Source organism: Anolis sagrei, chromosome Y (genome assembly GCF_037176765.1).
Source record: "Anolis sagrei isolate rAnoSag1 chromosome Y, rAnoSag1.mat, whole genome shotgun sequence".
NCBI classification, from domain to species: domain Eukaryota; kingdom Metazoa; phylum Chordata; class Lepidosauria; order Squamata; family Dactyloidae; genus Anolis; species Anolis sagrei.
In genome coordinates this window covers 81,597,796-81,616,261 of record NC_090035.1, presented here as the reverse complement: position 1 = coordinate 81,616,261, position 18,466 = coordinate 81,597,796, and the positions used below count along the sequence as shown (strand labels likewise).

General features: G+C 43.6%; 1 protein-coding gene across 2 annotated transcripts; it reads left to right on the top strand.

The window, feature by feature from the left end:
* Positions 1-7,342: 7,342 nt before the first annotated feature.
* Positions 7,343-15,151, top strand: LOC137095386 (apolipoprotein A-IV-like). 2 transcript variants are annotated; one of them, XM_067461992.1, is made up of 4 exons: positions 7,343-7,381; positions 7,639-7,703; positions 9,904-10,054; positions 14,476-15,151. In XM_067461992.1, exons 2-4 carry the CDS (start codon positions 7,661-7,663, stop codon positions 15,038-15,040), a joined length of 759 nt encoding a protein of 252 aa, XP_067318093.1. In that variant the 5' UTR covers positions 7,343-7,381; positions 7,639-7,660; the 3' UTR covers positions 15,041-15,151. The 2 variants fall into 2 exon arrangements, with proteins under 2 accessions (XP_067318093.1, XP_067318094.1); XM_067461993.1 differs by having other exon boundaries at positions 7,368-7,393.
* Positions 15,152-18,466: the final 3,315 nt, after the last annotated feature.

The following is an 18,466-nucleotide window of genomic DNA, read 5'->3' as shown; positions in this document are numbered from 1 at the left end:
GCCAGAGACTGAGTGTAAATCATGTTTATAAGTTATGGGGGTCTCTTACGGGAAGCAAAGCCGTGCCCCCCAAAGCTGCCCTTCCCACAAAGTTGGCAACATCCGGTTTCAATTAAAAGGAAAACACACACACACACACACATGGTCTTGCTTTGCGTCCTTTTTTTTGCCACTGATCTAATGATGCACAGAAGCAGGGAATGTTCCAGAGGTTGCACTGTCACTATATTGCTACTACTAGTATTATTTATTTACTGACCTCTCCTTAAGCCAGAGAAGCCAGTTTTAAACCAGAGAAGGAAGGAATTTCCTGGCCTCACCTCAAGCCAGAGAAACCTGTTTTAAACCAGAGAAGGAAGGAACTTCCTGGTCTCACTTCAAGCCAGAGAAGCCAGTTTTAAACTGGAGAAGGAAGGAACTTCCTGGTCTCACCTCAAGCCAGAGAAGCCAATTTGAAACCAGAGAACGAAGGAACTTCCTGACCTCGGCTAAAGCCAGAGAAGCCAGTTTTAAACCAGAGAAGGAAGGAATTTCTTGGCCTCAGCTCAAATCAGAGAAGCCAGTTTTAAATCATAGATAGAAGGAATTTCCTGGCCTCGGCTCAAGCCAGAGAAACCAGTTTTAAACCAGAGAAGGAACTTCTTGGCCTCGGCTCAAGCCAGAGAAACCAGTTTTAAAGCCAGAGAAGGAAGGAATTTCCTGGCCTTGGCTCAAGCCAGAGAAGCCAGTTTGAAACCAGAGAAGGAAGGCATTTCCTGGCCTCGGCTCAAGCCAGAGAAGCCAATTTTAAACCAGAGAAGTAATGAATTTCCTGGCCTTGGCTCAAGCCAGAGAAGCCAGTTTTAAACCAGAGAAGGAAGGAACTTCCTGGCCTCACCTCAAGCCAGAGAAGCCAGTTTTAAACCAGAGAAGGAAGGAATGTCCTGGCCTCACCTCAAGTCAGAGAAGCCATTTTTAAACCAGAGAAGGAAGGAACTTCCTGGCCTTGCCACAAGTCAGAAAAGCCAGTTTTAAACCAGAGAAGGAAGGAAATACCTAGCCTCAGCTCAAGCCAGAGAAACCAGTTTTAAACCAGAAAAGGAATGAATTTCCTGGCCTCAGCTCAAGCCAGAGAAGCCAGTTTTAAACCAGAGAAGGAAGGAACTTCCTAGCCTCAGCTCAAGCCAGAGAAGCCAGTTTTGAACCAGAGAAGGAAGGAATTTCCTGGCCTCAGCTCAAGCCAGAGAAGTCAGTTTTAAACCAGAGAAGGAAGGAATTTCCTGGTCTCTGCTCAAGCCAGAGAAGCCACTTTTAAACCAGAGAAGGAAGGAATTTCCTGGCTCGGCTCAAGCTAGAGAAACCAGTTTTAAACCAGAGAAGGAAGGAATTTCCTGGCCTCACCTCAAGCCAGAGAAGCGGGTTTTAAGCCAGAGAAGGAAGGAACTTCCTGGTCTCGGCTCAAGCCAGAGAAGCCAGTTTTAAATCAGAGAAGGAAGGAATTACCTGGCCTTGGCTCAAGCCAGAAAAACCAGTTTTAAACCAGAGAAGGTGAGAAGATCAATAGGTACCGTCTTGGCGGGAAGGTAACGGCTCTCGATGCAGTCGTGGCTATGGCAACATGACTTTGGAGGCGTCTGTGGACAACGCCGGCTCTTTGGCTTAAAACTGGCTTCTCTAGCTTGAGCCGAGGCCAGGAAATCCATTCCTTCTCTGGTTTAAAACTGGCTTCTCTGGCTTGAGCCAAGGCCAGGAAATTCCTTCCTTCTCTGGTTTAAAACTGGCTTCTCTGGCTTGAGCCGAGGCCAGGAAATCCATTCCTTCTCTGGTTTAAAACTGGCTTCTCTGGCTTGAGCAGAGACCAGGAAATTCCTTCCTTCTCTGGTTTAAAACTGGCTTCTCTGGCTTGAGCCGAGGCCAGGAAATTCCTTCCTTCTCTGGTTTAAAACTGGCTTCTCTGGCTTGAGCCAAGGCCAGGAAATTCCTTCCTTCTCTGGTTTAAAACTGGCTTCTCTGGCTTGAGCCAAAGCCAGAAAGATTCTTCCTTCTCTTGTTTAAAACTGGCTTCTCTGGCTTGAGCCGAAGCCAAGACGTTCCTTCCTTCTCTGGTTTAAAATTGGCTTCTCTGGCTTGAGCCGAGGTCAGGAAGTTTCTTCTTTCCCTTGTTTAAAATTGGCTTCTCTGGCTTAAGCGAAGGCCAGGAAGTTCCTTCTCTGGTTTAAAATTGGCTTCTCTGGCTAAAGCCAAGGCCAGGAAGTTCCTTCCTTCTCTGGTTTAAAATTGGCTTCTCTGACTTGAGCCGAGGTCAGGAAGTTCCTTTCTTCTCTGGTTTAAAATTGGCTTCTCTGGCTTGAGCCGAGGCCAGGAAATTCCTTCCTTCTCTGGTTTAAAACTGACTTCTCTGGCTTAAGGGGAGGTCAGGAAATTCCTTAGAAATGGCGATGAGCACCAGAGGCGGACACGACTAGACTTAATGTCAAGGGAAAACCTTTACCTTTAACTCATTATAAATAAGTTTCATTAGTATTACAATACAATAAATGTGACTTAATTATTATTGCAAATAATAAATGAGGCTCAATTGTTATATTGATGAGACTCAAAAGCATCTCGCCACACTAAAAACAATACCACTTGCCATTTGAAACCTACCACATTGAGTATGTACACACATATACATACACATATGTGTGTGTGTATATATATGATATGCATGTGTAAACACACACACAGGTAGTAAGTAAGTAAGTATGGGAATGTACGCATGTAGTATATGTATGTGCATGGTTTGGGCTGCTTTGTTTGCCCTTCTAGATTTGCAAACCGTGGCTGTTTTTTGCAAACAGAGGAGAAGCCGGCTTGCGTTTTGCTGGCCTGCCTTCGTTGCGTGCAGATCCTTGCCTTGGGTTTTTGCAGCCTTTGCCTCCAGGAGTTGTAGTTTGCCATCGGACAGCACGGCGTGGCACTTGAAATCCCTTTTGGGGCAAGGTCCAGAAGGCCAACGCTTGAGGGGAAAGCAGAAGCAGGGATGGAGAGGTATATGAGCAAACAATTCCAACGCACAAGCACTGCTAAACTTCCTGACTGTGAGAGCCGTTCAGTGGAACTCTCTGCCCCGGAGTGAGTGTGGTGGAGGCTCCTTTGGAAGTTTTTAAGCAGAGACTGGATGGCCATCTGTCAGGGGTGATTTGAATGCAATATTCCTGCTTCTTGGCAGAATGGGGTTGGACTGGATGGCCCATCAGGTCTCTTCCAACTCTTTGATTCCATGATCCTAGTTAAGAACAGGGTTGAGACAACAGGAAGTGAAAGGAACCTTCCTTCTGGAAAGGAAATCTACTCCTGGAAGAGTTCTTATCCTGGGGGAAAAGAGTCTCCATTGAAGCTGTATCTCCAATCCTTGTTTCCACCACAACCTACATTTTCCAAAATACAGTTGTCACAGAGACAGAAAGTGAGGCAAAATCTTCAAACAGGCACAGATAGCAAAGGAAACTCCATAGGGTTTCCAAGGCTCATATATATGTGATTGGAATTACACTTAAAAATGTCCTTGTTCTGACTTTCAAAAAAATCCCACTTAAGAACAGACCTACAAAACCAATCTTGTTCATAACTTGGGGACTACCTCTGTGTGTGTGTGTGTGTGTATATATATACACAACCGTGCAATGCTAAGGGTTCCCACCAAAACGGAACTGTAGAGGAGAGTCTACTGAACAAGCCAGTACCTGCCGCATACCAATACTGCCATCTTTTGAGGTTGTACCAAGGTGGAGGCATTACTTTTCATTCAACGCTCGTATCTCTATCTGTATCTCTATATGAGAGATAAATAGAGATAGACAGAGAGAGAGGGAGGGAGATGGGTATATTGATTGATTGATTGATTGATTGATTGATTTTAGTTTTGCCTGGGCAGTTCTGTATTTGTTCTGTCATCAAGGAAACCTAGCAGCGGGATATTGTGTCCATTTTGGAGATGGGCACATTTGCCACACATGGCACATTCTTGGACACCAGATACACACACAATATATTTGCATATTATTTCAATCTGGACTTTGGGCTGGTTTGTATTTGTATGCCACACATGGCTCATTCTTGGGCCATACATAAACTTACATATACATGAGCACATATACTCACACAATCAATAGTTTTCAATTCAGCCTCGAGTGGCTGGTTTCGTATTTGTTCTGCCATCAAAGGAAACTAGCATCTGAGTTGTGTGCCCATTTTAGAGATGGGCATGTACGCCACGCATGGCACATTCTTGGACACGAGGTGCGTGTGCACACACGCTTGCACGCATATATTCACTTTTTATTTCAACCTGGACTCTGGGCTGCTTTGTGTTTGTTGTCCTCTCGAGGTGAGCCCCCTTTTCCTTGCAGTTGATATGGGTTGGAAACATCTCTGGGAGACACAGTTCAGGGCCGCCGGGGCTTAGGCTTATCGGCCAGGCATGCGCTGCTGACTTGGCAGGAATGCTCCTCCTTCGGGGCAAAAGGCCTGTTTTTCCTCCCTTCTTCTGCCACTTTCACACTCCAGAGTCCACTCTTCGCTGTTCTGCCAACCCTGCAAACGGACTCTGGAGTGGGAGAGTTTCAATTGCTTTGCGCCACAATTAGCGCAGTTTCCGTGCCACTTGAACCGCCACAGCTGCGCCTCCAATGCCCTGTGACTCGGACTTTGGACGCTAAACAAAATGGGGGAGATGTTCTGTTCCTGGTTTGAAAGTATTATTTCCTGTTTAACTGCACAGTCCGCACTTTGAAAACAGTTGCTCTACTCCAGATACATTGTTTCTGTAGCCGCCACAATGTTGAATAGGTTGGGACTCATAAGATACTTCTTGCAAAACCAGAGCAAAACTTAAGATATTCCTAGAAAAACTAGAGCAAAACTTAAGATATTCCTTGCAAAACTAAAGCAAAAGATATTCCTTGCAAAACTAAAGCAAAAGATATTCCTAGAAAAACTTAAAATATTCCTAGCAAAACTAGAGCAAAACTTAAGGCATTCTGAGCAAAACTAAAGCAAACGATATTCCTAGAAAAAGTAGAACAAAACTTAAGATATTCCTCGCAAAACTAGAACAAAACTTAAGATATTCCTCGCAAAACTAGAGTAAAACTTAGGATATTCCTTGCAAAACTAGAGCAAAACTTAAGATATTCCTCGCAAAACTGGAGCAAAACTTAAGATATTCCAAGCAACACTAGAGCAAAAGATATTCCTAGCAAAACTAGAACAAAACTTAAGATATTCCTTGAAAAACTACAGCAAAACTTAAGACATTCCTAGCAAAACTAAAGCAAAACTTTAGATATTCCTTGCAAAACTAGAGCAAAACTTAAGAGATTCCTCACACAACTAGAACAAAAGATATTCCTAAGCAAAACTAAAGCAAAACTTAGGATATTCCTTGCAAAACTAAAACAAAACTTAAAATATTCCTAGTAAAACTAGAGCAAAACTTAGGATATTCCTTGCAAAACTAAAACAAAACTTAAAATATTCCTAGTAAAACTAGAGCAAAACTTAAGATATTCCTTGCAAAACTAGAGCGAAACTTAAGATATTCCTTGCAAAACTAGAGCGAAACTTAAGATATTCCTTGCAAAACTAGAACAAAACTTAAGATATTCCTAGCAAAACCTCCCACAAAAACAAAGTTTGTGCAGTTTCATAAACTTTCCCCATGTTTTTAATGATAGAACTAATTAGGAAATGACGTTGATAACCCAGGGACACAAATCGTGTTATGTTGTTGTTGTTGTTGTTGTTGTTGAGGTTCAAAGGGGCTAACCACACTGAAAACAATACGAACCCGTAACATGTAAACATTAAAATAGACACACTTTGTTTAGTTTGGTCTGGAGATGTACTGTATGGCTATAAATGCTAAGGGTCTTCTTGGCAAACTACAACTCCCAGGCTTCAATTGCAATGAAACTGGTGCCAAGCAGCATTCATTCTAAAGTGTACATCTAAAGAGGATAAGGGTCTTCTTGGCAAACTACAACTCCCAGGACTCCATTGCAATGAAACTGGTGCCAAGCTGCATTCATTCTATAGTAGAGATGCAACATATGGCTATGAAGGCTAAGGGTCTTCTTGGCAAACTACAACTCCCAGGAGTCTATTGCAGAGAATCGTACCATGTGGCTATGAAGGCTAAGGGTCTCTTTGGCAAACTACAACTCCCAGGACTCCATTGCCATGAAACTGGTGCCAAGTTGTGTTCATTCTATAGTAGAGATGCAATGTATGGCTATGAAGGCTAAGGGTCTTCTTGGCAAACTACAACTCCCAGGACTCCATTGCAATGAAACTGGTGCCAAGTTGTGTTCATTCTATAATAGAGATGCAACATATAACTACAAAGTTAAGGGTCTTCTTGGCAAACTGCAACTCGAGGACTCCATTGCAATGAAAGTGGTGCCAAGTTGTGTTCATTCTATAGTAGAGATGCACCACATGGCTGCAAAGTCTAAGGGTCTTCTTGACAAACTACAACTCCCAGGACTCCATTGAAATGAAAGTGGTGCCAAGTTGTGTTCATTCTATAGTAGAGATGCACCATATGGCTGCAAAGTCTAAGGGTCTTCTTGACAAACTATAACTCCTAGGAGTCTATTGCAGAGAATCATACCATATGGCTATGAAGGCTAAGGGTCTTTTTGGCAAACTACAACTCCCAGGAGTCTATTGCAGAGAATCGTACCATATGGCTATGAAGGCTAAGGGTCTTCTTGGCAAACTACAACTCCCAGGAGTCTATTGCATAGAATCATACTATATGGCTATGAAGGCTAAGGGTCTTCTTGGCAAACTACAACTCCCAGGAGTCTATTGCAGAGAATCGTACCATATGGCTATGAAGGCTAAGGGTCTTCTTGGCAAACTACAAGTCATAGGACTCCATTGCAATGAAAGTGGTGCCAAGCTGCATTCATTCTATAGTGCGGATGCAACTTTAGAGATGTCATAATCAAATGTAGGCATTGCAACAACAACAACAACACCACCCACAACAAATAAGTCTTCATCCATAAGACTCCTGGACCACAGCCTTTTGGAAAAGTGATGCTGAGCTTCTCCTCATTCCCATTTCCACCCCTGCGAGGCAGGCCGCTTGCATCCAAAGTCCCTCCTTAGGCTTGCCAGCTGCATCTTGGATTTTGAACCCAGAACGAAGCAGGACACGTGGAGCATTTGGACCCATTTGCAATGGTCCGGGTTCGAGTCCAGCACGGCTGCCTATCTCCAGCCCGGGAATGCGATAAGCGGCCTTCGGATGCGATAAGAGCAAACAGTGATCTCCTGCAGAGTATAAATACAAGCGGAGGGGAGCAAACAAGCCTACTTGAGAGAAGTCAGCAGCCTGCAGAGCCAGGTAAGCAGAAAGGTACGGAATATTTTGGGATATTTTGGGGTGCAACTTCTTCTTCCATTGGATGCCATTCATTCCAGATGTTGTTTGGAGCTCCAGGGTTTGCTTTGGCCAAGAGTCCAGGTTCCTTTGCTTGCCAAAGGCCTCGGGTTAATGAGTGACCGGTGCAGAAGGGGGTCACCTTGTCCTGACCCCGCTCACCCCATAAATGGAAGCCACCGAGCCATCGAGTGACCATTCCCCTTCTTTCTGCCTTTCAGCCCCTCGGGTCCAGTGGCCATCATGAGGTTCGGCGCCGTTTTCCTCGCTTTGGCCGTCCTGACAGGTGAGTGATGGACAGATAGACAAATGGACCCCCTTTGGGCCAAATCGTTGGCATTGATGGCATCTTGCAATGAGAGCCCATAAATCTTATATCTAGTTTGATGATGATGTTATTGTTTTAAAATTATTATTATTATTATTATTATTATTATTTGAGCAGTCATATGACCATTTCAAAATACAACACAAGTAAAATATAAGGCAAAAGGGATTATTATTATTATTATTATTATTATTTGACCAGTCATATGATCATTTCAAAATACACAAGTAAAAGATAAGGCAAAAAGGAATATTATTATTATTATTACTATAAATTGTTATTATTATTATTATTATTATTTATTTATTTATTTATTTATTTATTTATTTGACCAGTCATATGACCATTTCAAAATACAACACAAGTATTGTGTTGGATTATTATTATTATTATTATTATTATTATTATTATTAATTTGACCAGTCATATGACCATTTCAAAATACAACACAAGTAAAATATAAGGCAAAAAGGATTATTATTATTATTATTATTATTATTATTATTACTACTACTATAAATTATTATTATTATTATTATTATTATTTGACCAGTCATATGACCATTTCAAAATACAACACAAGTAAAATATAAGGCAAAAAGGATTATTATTATTATTATTATTATTACTACTACTATAAATTATTATTATTATTATTATTATTATTATTTGACCAGTCATATGACCATTTCAAAATGCAACACAAGTAAAACGTAAGGCAAAAGGGATTATTATTATTATTACTATAAATTATTATTATTATTATTACTAAACCAATCATATGACCATTTCAAAATAGAACACAAGTAAAACATAAGGCAAAAGGGATTATTATTATTATTATTATTATTATTATTATTATTTGCCCAGTCATATGACCATTTCAAAATACAAGTATTGTGTTGGATTATTATTATTATTATTATTATTATTATTATTATCACAACCCCTTTTGCCTCCCTAGTTTCCATCCATTATGATGGTATTATTATTATTATTATTATTATTATTATTATTATTTGACCAGTCATATGACCATTTCAAAATACAACACAAGTAAAATATAAGGCAAAAAGGATTATTATTATTATTATTATTATTACTACTACTATAAATTATTATTATTATTATTATTATTATTATTATTTGACCAGTCATATGACCATTTCAAAATACAACACAAGTAAAATATAAGGCAAAAAGGATTATTATTATTATTATTATTACTACTACTATAAATTATTATTATTATTATTATTATTATTTGAGCAGTCATATGACCATTTCAAAATACAATACAAGTCAAATATAAGGCAAAAAGGATTATTATTATTATTATTACTATAAATTATTATTATTATTATTATTATTATTATTATTATTATTATTTGACCAGTCATATGACCATTTCAAAATATAACACAAGTAAAATATAAGGCAAAAAGGATTATTATTATTATTACCATTGATTGCATCATCACCCCAAGTTGTGGATGATGGGATCTGTGGTTGCAGTATCTGTGGATGCTCAAGCCCTATTAGTTACAACGCCATAGCATAAAACAGCATTGCTCATATAAACCTGCAATATCATGGTTTGCTTTCTGAAATATTTCCATGTAGTGGATGATGGGATTTGTGGTTGCAGTATCTCTGGATGTTCAAGTCCTATTAGATACAATGGCATCGTAAAAAAAAACAGCATTGCTCATATAAAACTGTAATATTGTGGTTCGCTTTTTGAAATATTTCCATGTGGTGGATGATGGGATGTGTGGTTACAGTATCTGTGGATGCTCAAGTCCTATTAGGTGCAATAGTATAGCAGAAGAGCCTTCCATTATAACAGTGGTTCCCAACCTTTGGGCCTCCAGGTGTTTTGGACTTCAACTCCCATCATGCTTACCAGCTGTTAGGATCTATGGGAGTTGAAGTCCAAAACACCTGGAGGCCCAAAGGTTGGAAACCACTGCATAAATATACAATAGCTTTCTTTTTGGGGAAGTTTCCAAGCCGTGGATGATGGGATCCATGAATGCTGAAGCCCTACGATGCACAATGGCACAGCCAAACAAATGCCAAATGGCAATCTCTAGGATTGCTTTTTTGGGGACTCCTTCTGAGCCATGGATGATGGGATGTGTTGTCCTTCTCGTAGGATCGTACGCCTCTTTCCTGAGCGACGAGCCCCGCCGTCCCCGTTTGGAGCAGATCCATGACACCATCCGGGAATACATCGACAAGATCTCCAAAAGCACCTCCGACAACTTGCAGACCATCCGCAACTCGGAGCTGGGCCGGGAGATCAAGTAAGCGAGCCAAGCCGCTCTTTCCACATCCTCCGCCAAAGCACAGGTTGTGCCGACCTCGAAGCTTGGGTCAGTCCCGGCGCACTGACCCAAAGTCACAGTGACCCCAACGATGCATTGGGTGCATTTCACTTGCCTTTCATGGCCGGAATCACTGGGTTGTTGTGAGTTCTCCAGGTTAACTGGTCATGTTCCAGAAGCATTCTCTCCTGACGTTTCTCCCACATCTATGACTCAGAAGTTGCGAGGTCTGTTGGAAGCTAGGCAAGCGGGGTTAATATATGTGTGGCATGATGTCCAGAATGGGAGAAAGAAAGGACTCTTGTTTGTTGCCATTGGCCATCTTGCTTAGCATTGAATGGCCTTGCAGCTTCAAGGTCCGGCTGCTTACTGCCTGTTTATATACCTGTGGAATAATGTCCAGGGTGGGAGAAAGAAACTCTTGTCTGCTGGAGACAAGTGTGGATATTGCCATTGGCCACCTTGATTGGCACTGAATGGCCTTGCAGCTTCAAGGTCTGGCTGCTTACTGCCTGTTTATATACCTGTGGAATAATGTCCAGGGTGGGAGAAGGAACTCTTGTCTGCTGGAGGCAAGTGCGGACATTGCCATTGGCCATCTTGATTAACATTGAACGGCCTTGCAGCTTCGAGGTCTGGCTGTTTACTGCCTGTTTCTATATCTGTGGAATAATGTCCAGGGTGGGAGAAGAAACTCTTGTCTGCTGGAGGCAAGTGCAGATGTTGCCATTGGCCATCTTGATTAACATTGAACGGCCTTGCAGCTTCAAGATCTGGCTGCTTACTGCCTGTTGTTTATATATCTATGGAATAATGTCCAGAGTGGGAGAAGGAACTCTTGTCTGCTGGAGGCAAGTGTGGATGTTGCCATTGGCCACCTTGATTGGCATTGAATGGCCTTGCAGCTTCAAGGTCTGGCTGCTTACTGCCTGTTTATATATCTGTAGAATAATGTCCAGGGTGAGAGAAAGAAGTCTTGTCTGCTGGAGGCAAGTGTGAATGTTGCAATTGGCCCCCTTGCTTAGCATTGAATGGCCTTGAAGGTTCAAAGCCTGGCTGCTTCCTGCCTGGGGGAATCCTTTGTTGGGAGGTATTAGCTGGCTCTGATTGATTCTTGTCTGGAATTCTCCTGTTGTTTGAGTGTTGCTCTTTGTTTACTGTCCTTATTTTAGAGGTTTTTAAAATATCAGTTGCCAAATTTGTTTTGTTTTGTTTTGATGTTTTCCACCTTGAAACCAAAGTAAACAAAGACCAGCACTCAAACAACAGGAGAATTCCAGACAGGAAACAATCAGGGCCAGCTAACACCTCCCAACAAAGGATTGGAGATTCCACCTGAATATTAGGAAGAACTTCCTGACTGTGAGAACTGTTCAGCAGTGGAACTGTCTGCCCTGGAAAGTGGTGGAGGCTCCTTCTTTGGAGGCTTTTAAACAGAGACTGGATGGCCATCTGTCAGGGGTGCTTTGAATGCAATTTTCCTGCTTCTTGGCAGAATGGGGTTGGACTGGATGGCCTGTGAAGTCTCTTCGAACTCTAGGATTCTATTATTCCCCCCTCAGGCAGGAAGCAGCCAGGCTCTGAAGCTGCAAGGCCATTCAATGCTAATCAAGCTGGCCATCTAGCGTTCAGTCTTGCGTTTGCATTTCTAACCGTTCTGCAGTCCTTAAACTGTAAGACTCATATGTGAAACTCAAGGCCTGTGGGCCAAATCTGGCCCCCCATGTGATGTTATGTGGCCCTCCAGATACCCAATTCCGACTCCCATATTTGTCATCATCAAGCATCATAGTGATGGGAGTTGTGATACAAGGATGCAGTCTGTTCTGTTCAATTAAGAGAGTGGGATTTGGATTTAGATGCAAGGCTCACGGATAGGATGTTTGGTTTTCGAATGCCTTTTAGCCTTTCCACATAGGCTATCAGGTTGCAACTCCCATCATCCCTAGTGTGCATGACCAAAAGTGATGGGAGTTGTAGTTACATAAATAAATCGTGTTGCATAGTGTTATTGTTGTTATCCGGCATGGGCAAACTTGGGCCCTCCAGATGTTTTGGACTCCAACTCCCACAATTCCTAACAGTTGAAGTCCAAAACACCTGGGGGGCTCAAGTTTGCCCATGCCTGGTTGTTGTTGTTGTTGTTGTTGTTGTTGTTGTTGTTGTTTATTTACATGCACATAACAGGAGGGCCCAAGTTTGCCCATGCCTGATTGTTGTTTTTGTTGAATCTAATGCGCACCTCAATTTTCAAAACACAGAAACCCAAACAAGCATTTATCATATTATGCACATCTAATGTGCACTCTAATTTTGAGAATGCAATTTAGTCAAAAAAGTTGAGCATTAGAATCGAGTAAATACAGGATGATGATGATGATGATGACGATGACGACAACGACTATTTAATGGAGTGAATCTCACATTCAATGTGTGCACCAGTCCAACACAACTTTGACTGTCATCACTCAATGCTTTAGAATCCTGGGAGTTGTAGTTGTACAAGGTCTTTTACAGTGTAGAATGAGTGCAGTCCAACACAACTTTGACTGTCATAGCTCAATGCTTTGGAATCCTGGGAGTTGTAGTTGCATTCTCTGCCAAAGTGTACAGGTGCCTCATCTGCCATAGATTGTGCCATGGCAGTGTAGAATGAGTACAGTCCAACACAACTTTGACTGTCATCGCTCAATGCTTTAGAATCCTGGGAGTTGTAGTTTTACAAGGTCCTTCCGTACACCGCCAAAGTGTGCAGGTGCCTCATCTGCCATAGATTGTGCCATGGCAGTGTAGAATCAGTACAGTCCAACAAAACTTTGACTGTTATCGCTCAATGCTTTGGAATCCTGGGAGTTGTAGTTTCACAAGGTTTTGTGTTCACTGCCAAAGTGTGCAGGTGCCTCATCTGCCGTAGTATTGCGCAATGGCAGTGTGGAATGAGTGCAGTCCAACACAACTTTGACTGTCATCGCTCAATGCTTTGGAATCCTGGGAGTTGTAGTTTCTCAAGGTGTTTGTGTCCACTGCCAAAGTGTGCAGGTGCCTCAACTGCCATAGCATTGCAGTGTGGCAATGTGGAATGAGTGCAGTCCAACAGAACTTTGACTGTCATAGCTCAATACTTTGGGATCCTGGGAGTTGTAGTTTTACAAGGTCCTTGCGTACACTGCCAAGGAGATGGCAAGAACCCTGGGAGTTGTAGTTTTACAAAGTCCTTGCGTACACTGCAAGGAGATGACAAGAACCCTGGGAGTTGTAGTTTTACAAGGTCCTTGCGTACATTGCCAAAGTGTGCAGGTGTCTCATCTGCCATAGCAATACGCCATGGCAGTGTAGAATGAATGCAGTCCAACACAACTTTGACTCTCATTGCTCAATGCTTTGGAATCCTGGGAGTTGTAGTTTTGCAAGGTCTTTGCGTTGTCTGCCAAAATGTGCAGGTGCCTCATCTGCCATAGCATTGTGCCATGTCAGTGAAAGTGGTATAGAATCGGATTTCTTCCACAGTGTAGACGCAGACAGAGAAGACTATGGACTTTGCAAAACTACTACTCCTTCGAACTGGATTTCTTCTACAGTGTAGACCAGTGTTTCTCAACCTGGGGGTCAGGACCCCTGGGGGGGTCGCGAGGGGGTGTCAGAGGGGTCGCCAAACTCCATCAGGATCCACAGTATTTTCTGCTGGTCATAGGAGTTCTGTGTGGGAAGTCTGGCCCAATTCTATTATTGGTAAGGTTCGGAATGCTCTCTGATTGTAGGTGAACTATAAATCCCAGCAAGCACAACTCTCAAATATCAAGGTCTCTTATCCCCAAACTCCACCAGTGTTCACATTTGAGCATATTGAGTATTTGCGCCAAGTTTAGTCAAGATCTATCATTGTTTGAGTCCACAGTGCTTTCTGGAGATGGGTGAACTACAACTCCCAAACTCAAGGCCAATGCTCATCTAACCCTTTCATTATTTTGTGCTAGTCATGGGCGTTCTGTGTGCCAAGTTTGGGTCAATTCTATCTCTGGTGGAGATCAGAATGCTCTTTGATTGTAGGTGAACTATAAATCCCAGCAACTATAACTCCCAATGTCCAGAGATTGAAAATTCATCCTGCCTATCAGATATTTACATGATGATTCATAACGGTAGCAAAATTCCAGTTATGAAGTAGCACGAAAATAATGTTATGTTTGGGGGTCACCACGACATGAGGAACTGTATTAAGGGGTCGCGGCATTAGGAAGGTTGAGAACCACTGGTGTAGACGGAGACAGAGAAGGCTATGGACTTTGCAAAACTACTACTCCTTAGTGTGAAGCCATGGCAGTTAAGGCAAACTATGCAATGCATGCAGCCGAAATAACACGGCCGATGCGTGACCCCGTTGCTCTTCTCTCCCCGCACAGTTCCCGCGTCTCCGACAGCCTGGCGAGTGCCCAGAGCTACCAGGCCGAATTGCAGAAGCAGCTCCCGCCGGTGGCCCAGGACCTCCTGCAGAAGATCATCACCGACCTGAAGCAGGTGAACGAGAAGATGCAGCCCTTTGCCGAGGAGCTGAACCAGAAGATGCAAGGCGGGGTGAGCCAGCTGCAGGAGCGCCTGGCCCCCTTCGCCGAGGACCTCCTGGAGCAAGCGGAGCAGCACACGCAGACCCTGCGCCAGGCCCTGGCCTCCGGCACCGAGGAGCTCAAGGCCAACCTCCAGCGCAACGTGGAGGACCTCCAGGCCCAGCTGGGGCCCCTGGCCGAGGACATGAAGGGCAAGATCCAGCAGCAGGTGGAGGACTTCCGGCAAGGCGTGGAGCCCCTGGCCCAGCGCCTACAAGGGAGCCTCTCCGAGGGGCTGCACCGCGTCCGGCACAACCTCCACCCCTACGCCGAGGACCTCCACCAGAAGCTGGTCCCGCTGGCCGAGAACCTCCAAGGGCAGCTCAGCGGCCTCTGGAACGCCTTCCGAGAGAGGTTCCAGTGAGCCTCCGGTCAGGCATGCCGTGGTGGCCCTCAAAGCCTCCCAACTGGGGGGATTGATTTGGGGGAGGAACTAGACTTCCCAAGCCATGCCAATAAAACCACATGCAATGACCCACTCTTGTTGTTGTGCCCTTCTTTGGAGAGGAGATGGCAAGTAACGGTGAAATGGCAGGGAGAAGGTTTCAGGAAAAGAGACAAAGAGAGGTCCGGAGGTCTCGAAAGCACAGATTTTATTTCCAGCTGGGACTCTGGCGAGGAGTTCTGTCCAGAGCAATGATATAGGCATTGATTGTGGCTTTTATATATATATATATATATATATATATATATATATATATATATATATAATTTATTGTTGTGCCCTTCTTTGGAGAGGAATGGCAAGTAACGATACCTATAAAGGGAGAAATTGAGGAGGGGGAACTAGACTTTCCAAGGTGGCCTGTAAGCCCAAGCCAATAAAGGCACATGCGATGACTCGCTCTTGTTCTGCCCTTCTCTGAAGAGGACCCCACTCTTATCTTTCGTGCTTTCTTTGGAGAGAAGATGGCAAGTAATGGTACCTTCAAATGGAGAGATGGAGGTGGTAAACTAGACTTCCCAAGCCATGTCAATAAAGCCACATGCAATTACCCACTCTTTTCGTTGTACCCTTCTTTGGAGAGGAGATGGCAAGTAACGGTACATATAAAGGGATATATCAAGGGGAGGAACTAGACTTCCCAAGGGAGTCTGTAACCCTGAGCCAATAACGGCACATGCAATGACCCACTCTTGTTGTTGTGCCCTTCTTTGGAGAGGAGATGGCAAGAAATGGTACCTTCCAATGGAGAGATGGAGGGGGAAAACTAGACTTCCCAAGCCATGCCAATAAAACCACATGCAATGACCCACTCTTGTTGTTGTGCCCTTCTTTGGAGAGGAGATGGCAAGTAACGGTGAAATGGCAGGGAGAAGGTTTCAGGAAAGAGACAAAGAGAGGTCCGGAGGTCTCGAAAGCACAGGTTTTATTTCCAGCTGGGACTCTGGTGAGGAGTTCTGTCCAAAAGCACCAGAGCAATGATATAGGCATTGACTGTGGCTTTTATAGTCTCCAAATGCAAGCAAACAAAGAACATGTGTCTACATACATTGACATCATTCCAAGGTGGTCTGTAAGCCCAAGCCAATAAAGGCACATGCAATGACCCACTCTTGTTGTTCTGCCCTTCCTTGGAGAGGACCCCACTCTTATCTTTTGTCCTTTCTTTGGAGAGAAGATGGGAAGTAACGGTACCTATAAAGGGAGAGATTGAGGAGGGGAAACTAGACTTTCCATGGTGATCTATAGCCCTGAACCAATAATGGCACATGCAATGACCTGCTCTTATTGTTGTGCCATTCTTTGGAGAGGAGTTGGCAAGAAATGGTACCTTCAAATGGAGAGATGGAGGTGGGAAACTAGACTTCCCAAGCCATGTCAATAAAGCCACATGCAATGACCCACTCTTGTCGTTGTACCCTTCTTTGGAGAGGAGATGGCAAGTAACGGTACATATAAAGGGATATATCAAGGGGAGGAACTAGACTTCCCAAAGGGGTCTGTAACCCTGAGCCAATAACGGCACATGCAATGACCCGCTTCTTGTCATTGTGTCCTTCTTTTGGAAAGGAGATGGCAAGTAATGGTACCTTCAAATGGAGAGATGGAGGTGGGAAACTAGACTTCCCAAGCCATGTCAATAAAGCCACATGCAATGACCCACTCTTTTCGTTGTACCCTTCTTTGGAGAGGAGATGGCAAGTAACGGTACATATAAAGGGATATATCAAGGGGAGGAACTAGACTTCCCAAGGGAGTCTGTAACCCTGAGCCAATAACGGCACATGCAATGACCCCCTCTTGTTGTTGTGCCCTTCTTTGGAAAGGAGATGGCAAGAAATGGTACCTTCCAATGGAGAGATGGAGGGGGAAAACTGGACTTCCCAAGCCATGCCAATAAAACCACATGCAATGACCCACTCTTGTTGTTGTGCCCTTCTTTGGAGAGGAGATGGCAAGTAACGGTGAAATGGCAGGGAGAAGGTTTCAGGAAAAGAGACAAAGAGAGGTCCGGAGGTCTCGAAAGCACAGATTTTATTTCCAGCTGGGACTCTGGTGAGGAGTTCTGTCCAGAGCAATGATATAGGCATTGATTGTGGCTTTTATAGTCTCCAAATGCAAGCAAACAAAAACATGTGTCTACATACATTGACATCATTCACTGCGTCATCTTAACATCATATAAATATCAAGTTCTACCTTCCAACATGCAAAAGGCATGTCTCTGTGTCTTTCTGAAGAGCAAGCATCTTACATCCATCAATGAAGGGGCCTAACTTTGACCTGTCAGGAGGGAGGGGGGGGGCTCCTTCTTAGAGCCTAGCTGTACCAGTCTGTTGCTCCTAGGACAGGCTTATCTCTCTCCTGGGATGTATAGATAACATGCCCCCCTCTTCAGCCCCCCTCTTGCTGTGCCTGGACAACAGCTTGCTTGTCCGTTAGCATTCTTTCTATACAGAGAGAGCCTGATTTTTCTATACATTCAAGTGCTTATAAAGTACATACAATTTATACATAAATCAATATCTATATTTCCAATATCTCCTCATCAACGGTACATATAAAGGGAGAGATCTGGGGGGGGGGGGGGAACTAGACTTCCCAAGTCATGCCAAGAAAACCACATGCAATGACCTGCTCTTGTTGTTGTGCCCTACTTTTGGAAAGGAGATGGCAAGAAATGGTACCTTCAAATGGAGAGATGGAGGTGGGAAACTAGACTTACCAAGCTATGCCAATAAAACCACATGCAATGACCCACTCTTGTTGTTGTGCCCTTCTTTGGAGAGGAGATGGCAAGTAACGGTACCTATAAAGGGAGAGATTGAGGGGGGAAAACTAGACTTCCCAAGCAATGCCAATAAAGGCACATGCAATGACCTGCTCTTGTTGTTGTGCCCTTATTTTGGAAAGGAGATGGCAAGTAATGGTATCTTCAAATAGAGAGATGGAGGGGGGAAACTAGACTTCCCAAGCCATGCCAATAAAGCCACCCACTCTTGTCGTTGTGCCCTATTTTTGGAAAGGAGATGGCAAGTAATGGTACCTTCAAATGGAGAGATGGAGGTGGGAAACTAGACTTCCCAACCCATGGCAATAAAACCACATGCAATTACCCACTCTTGTTGTTGTGCCCTTCTTTGGAGAGGAGATGGCAAGTAACAGTACACATAAATGGAGAGCTCGAGGGGGGAAAACTAGACTTCCCAAGCCATGGCAATAAAACCACATGCAATGACCCTCTCTTGTTGTTGTGCTCTTCTTTGGAGAGGAGATGGCAAGAAATGGTACCTTCAAATAGAGAGATTGAGGGGGGGGGGGGACTAGACTTCCCAAGCCATGCCA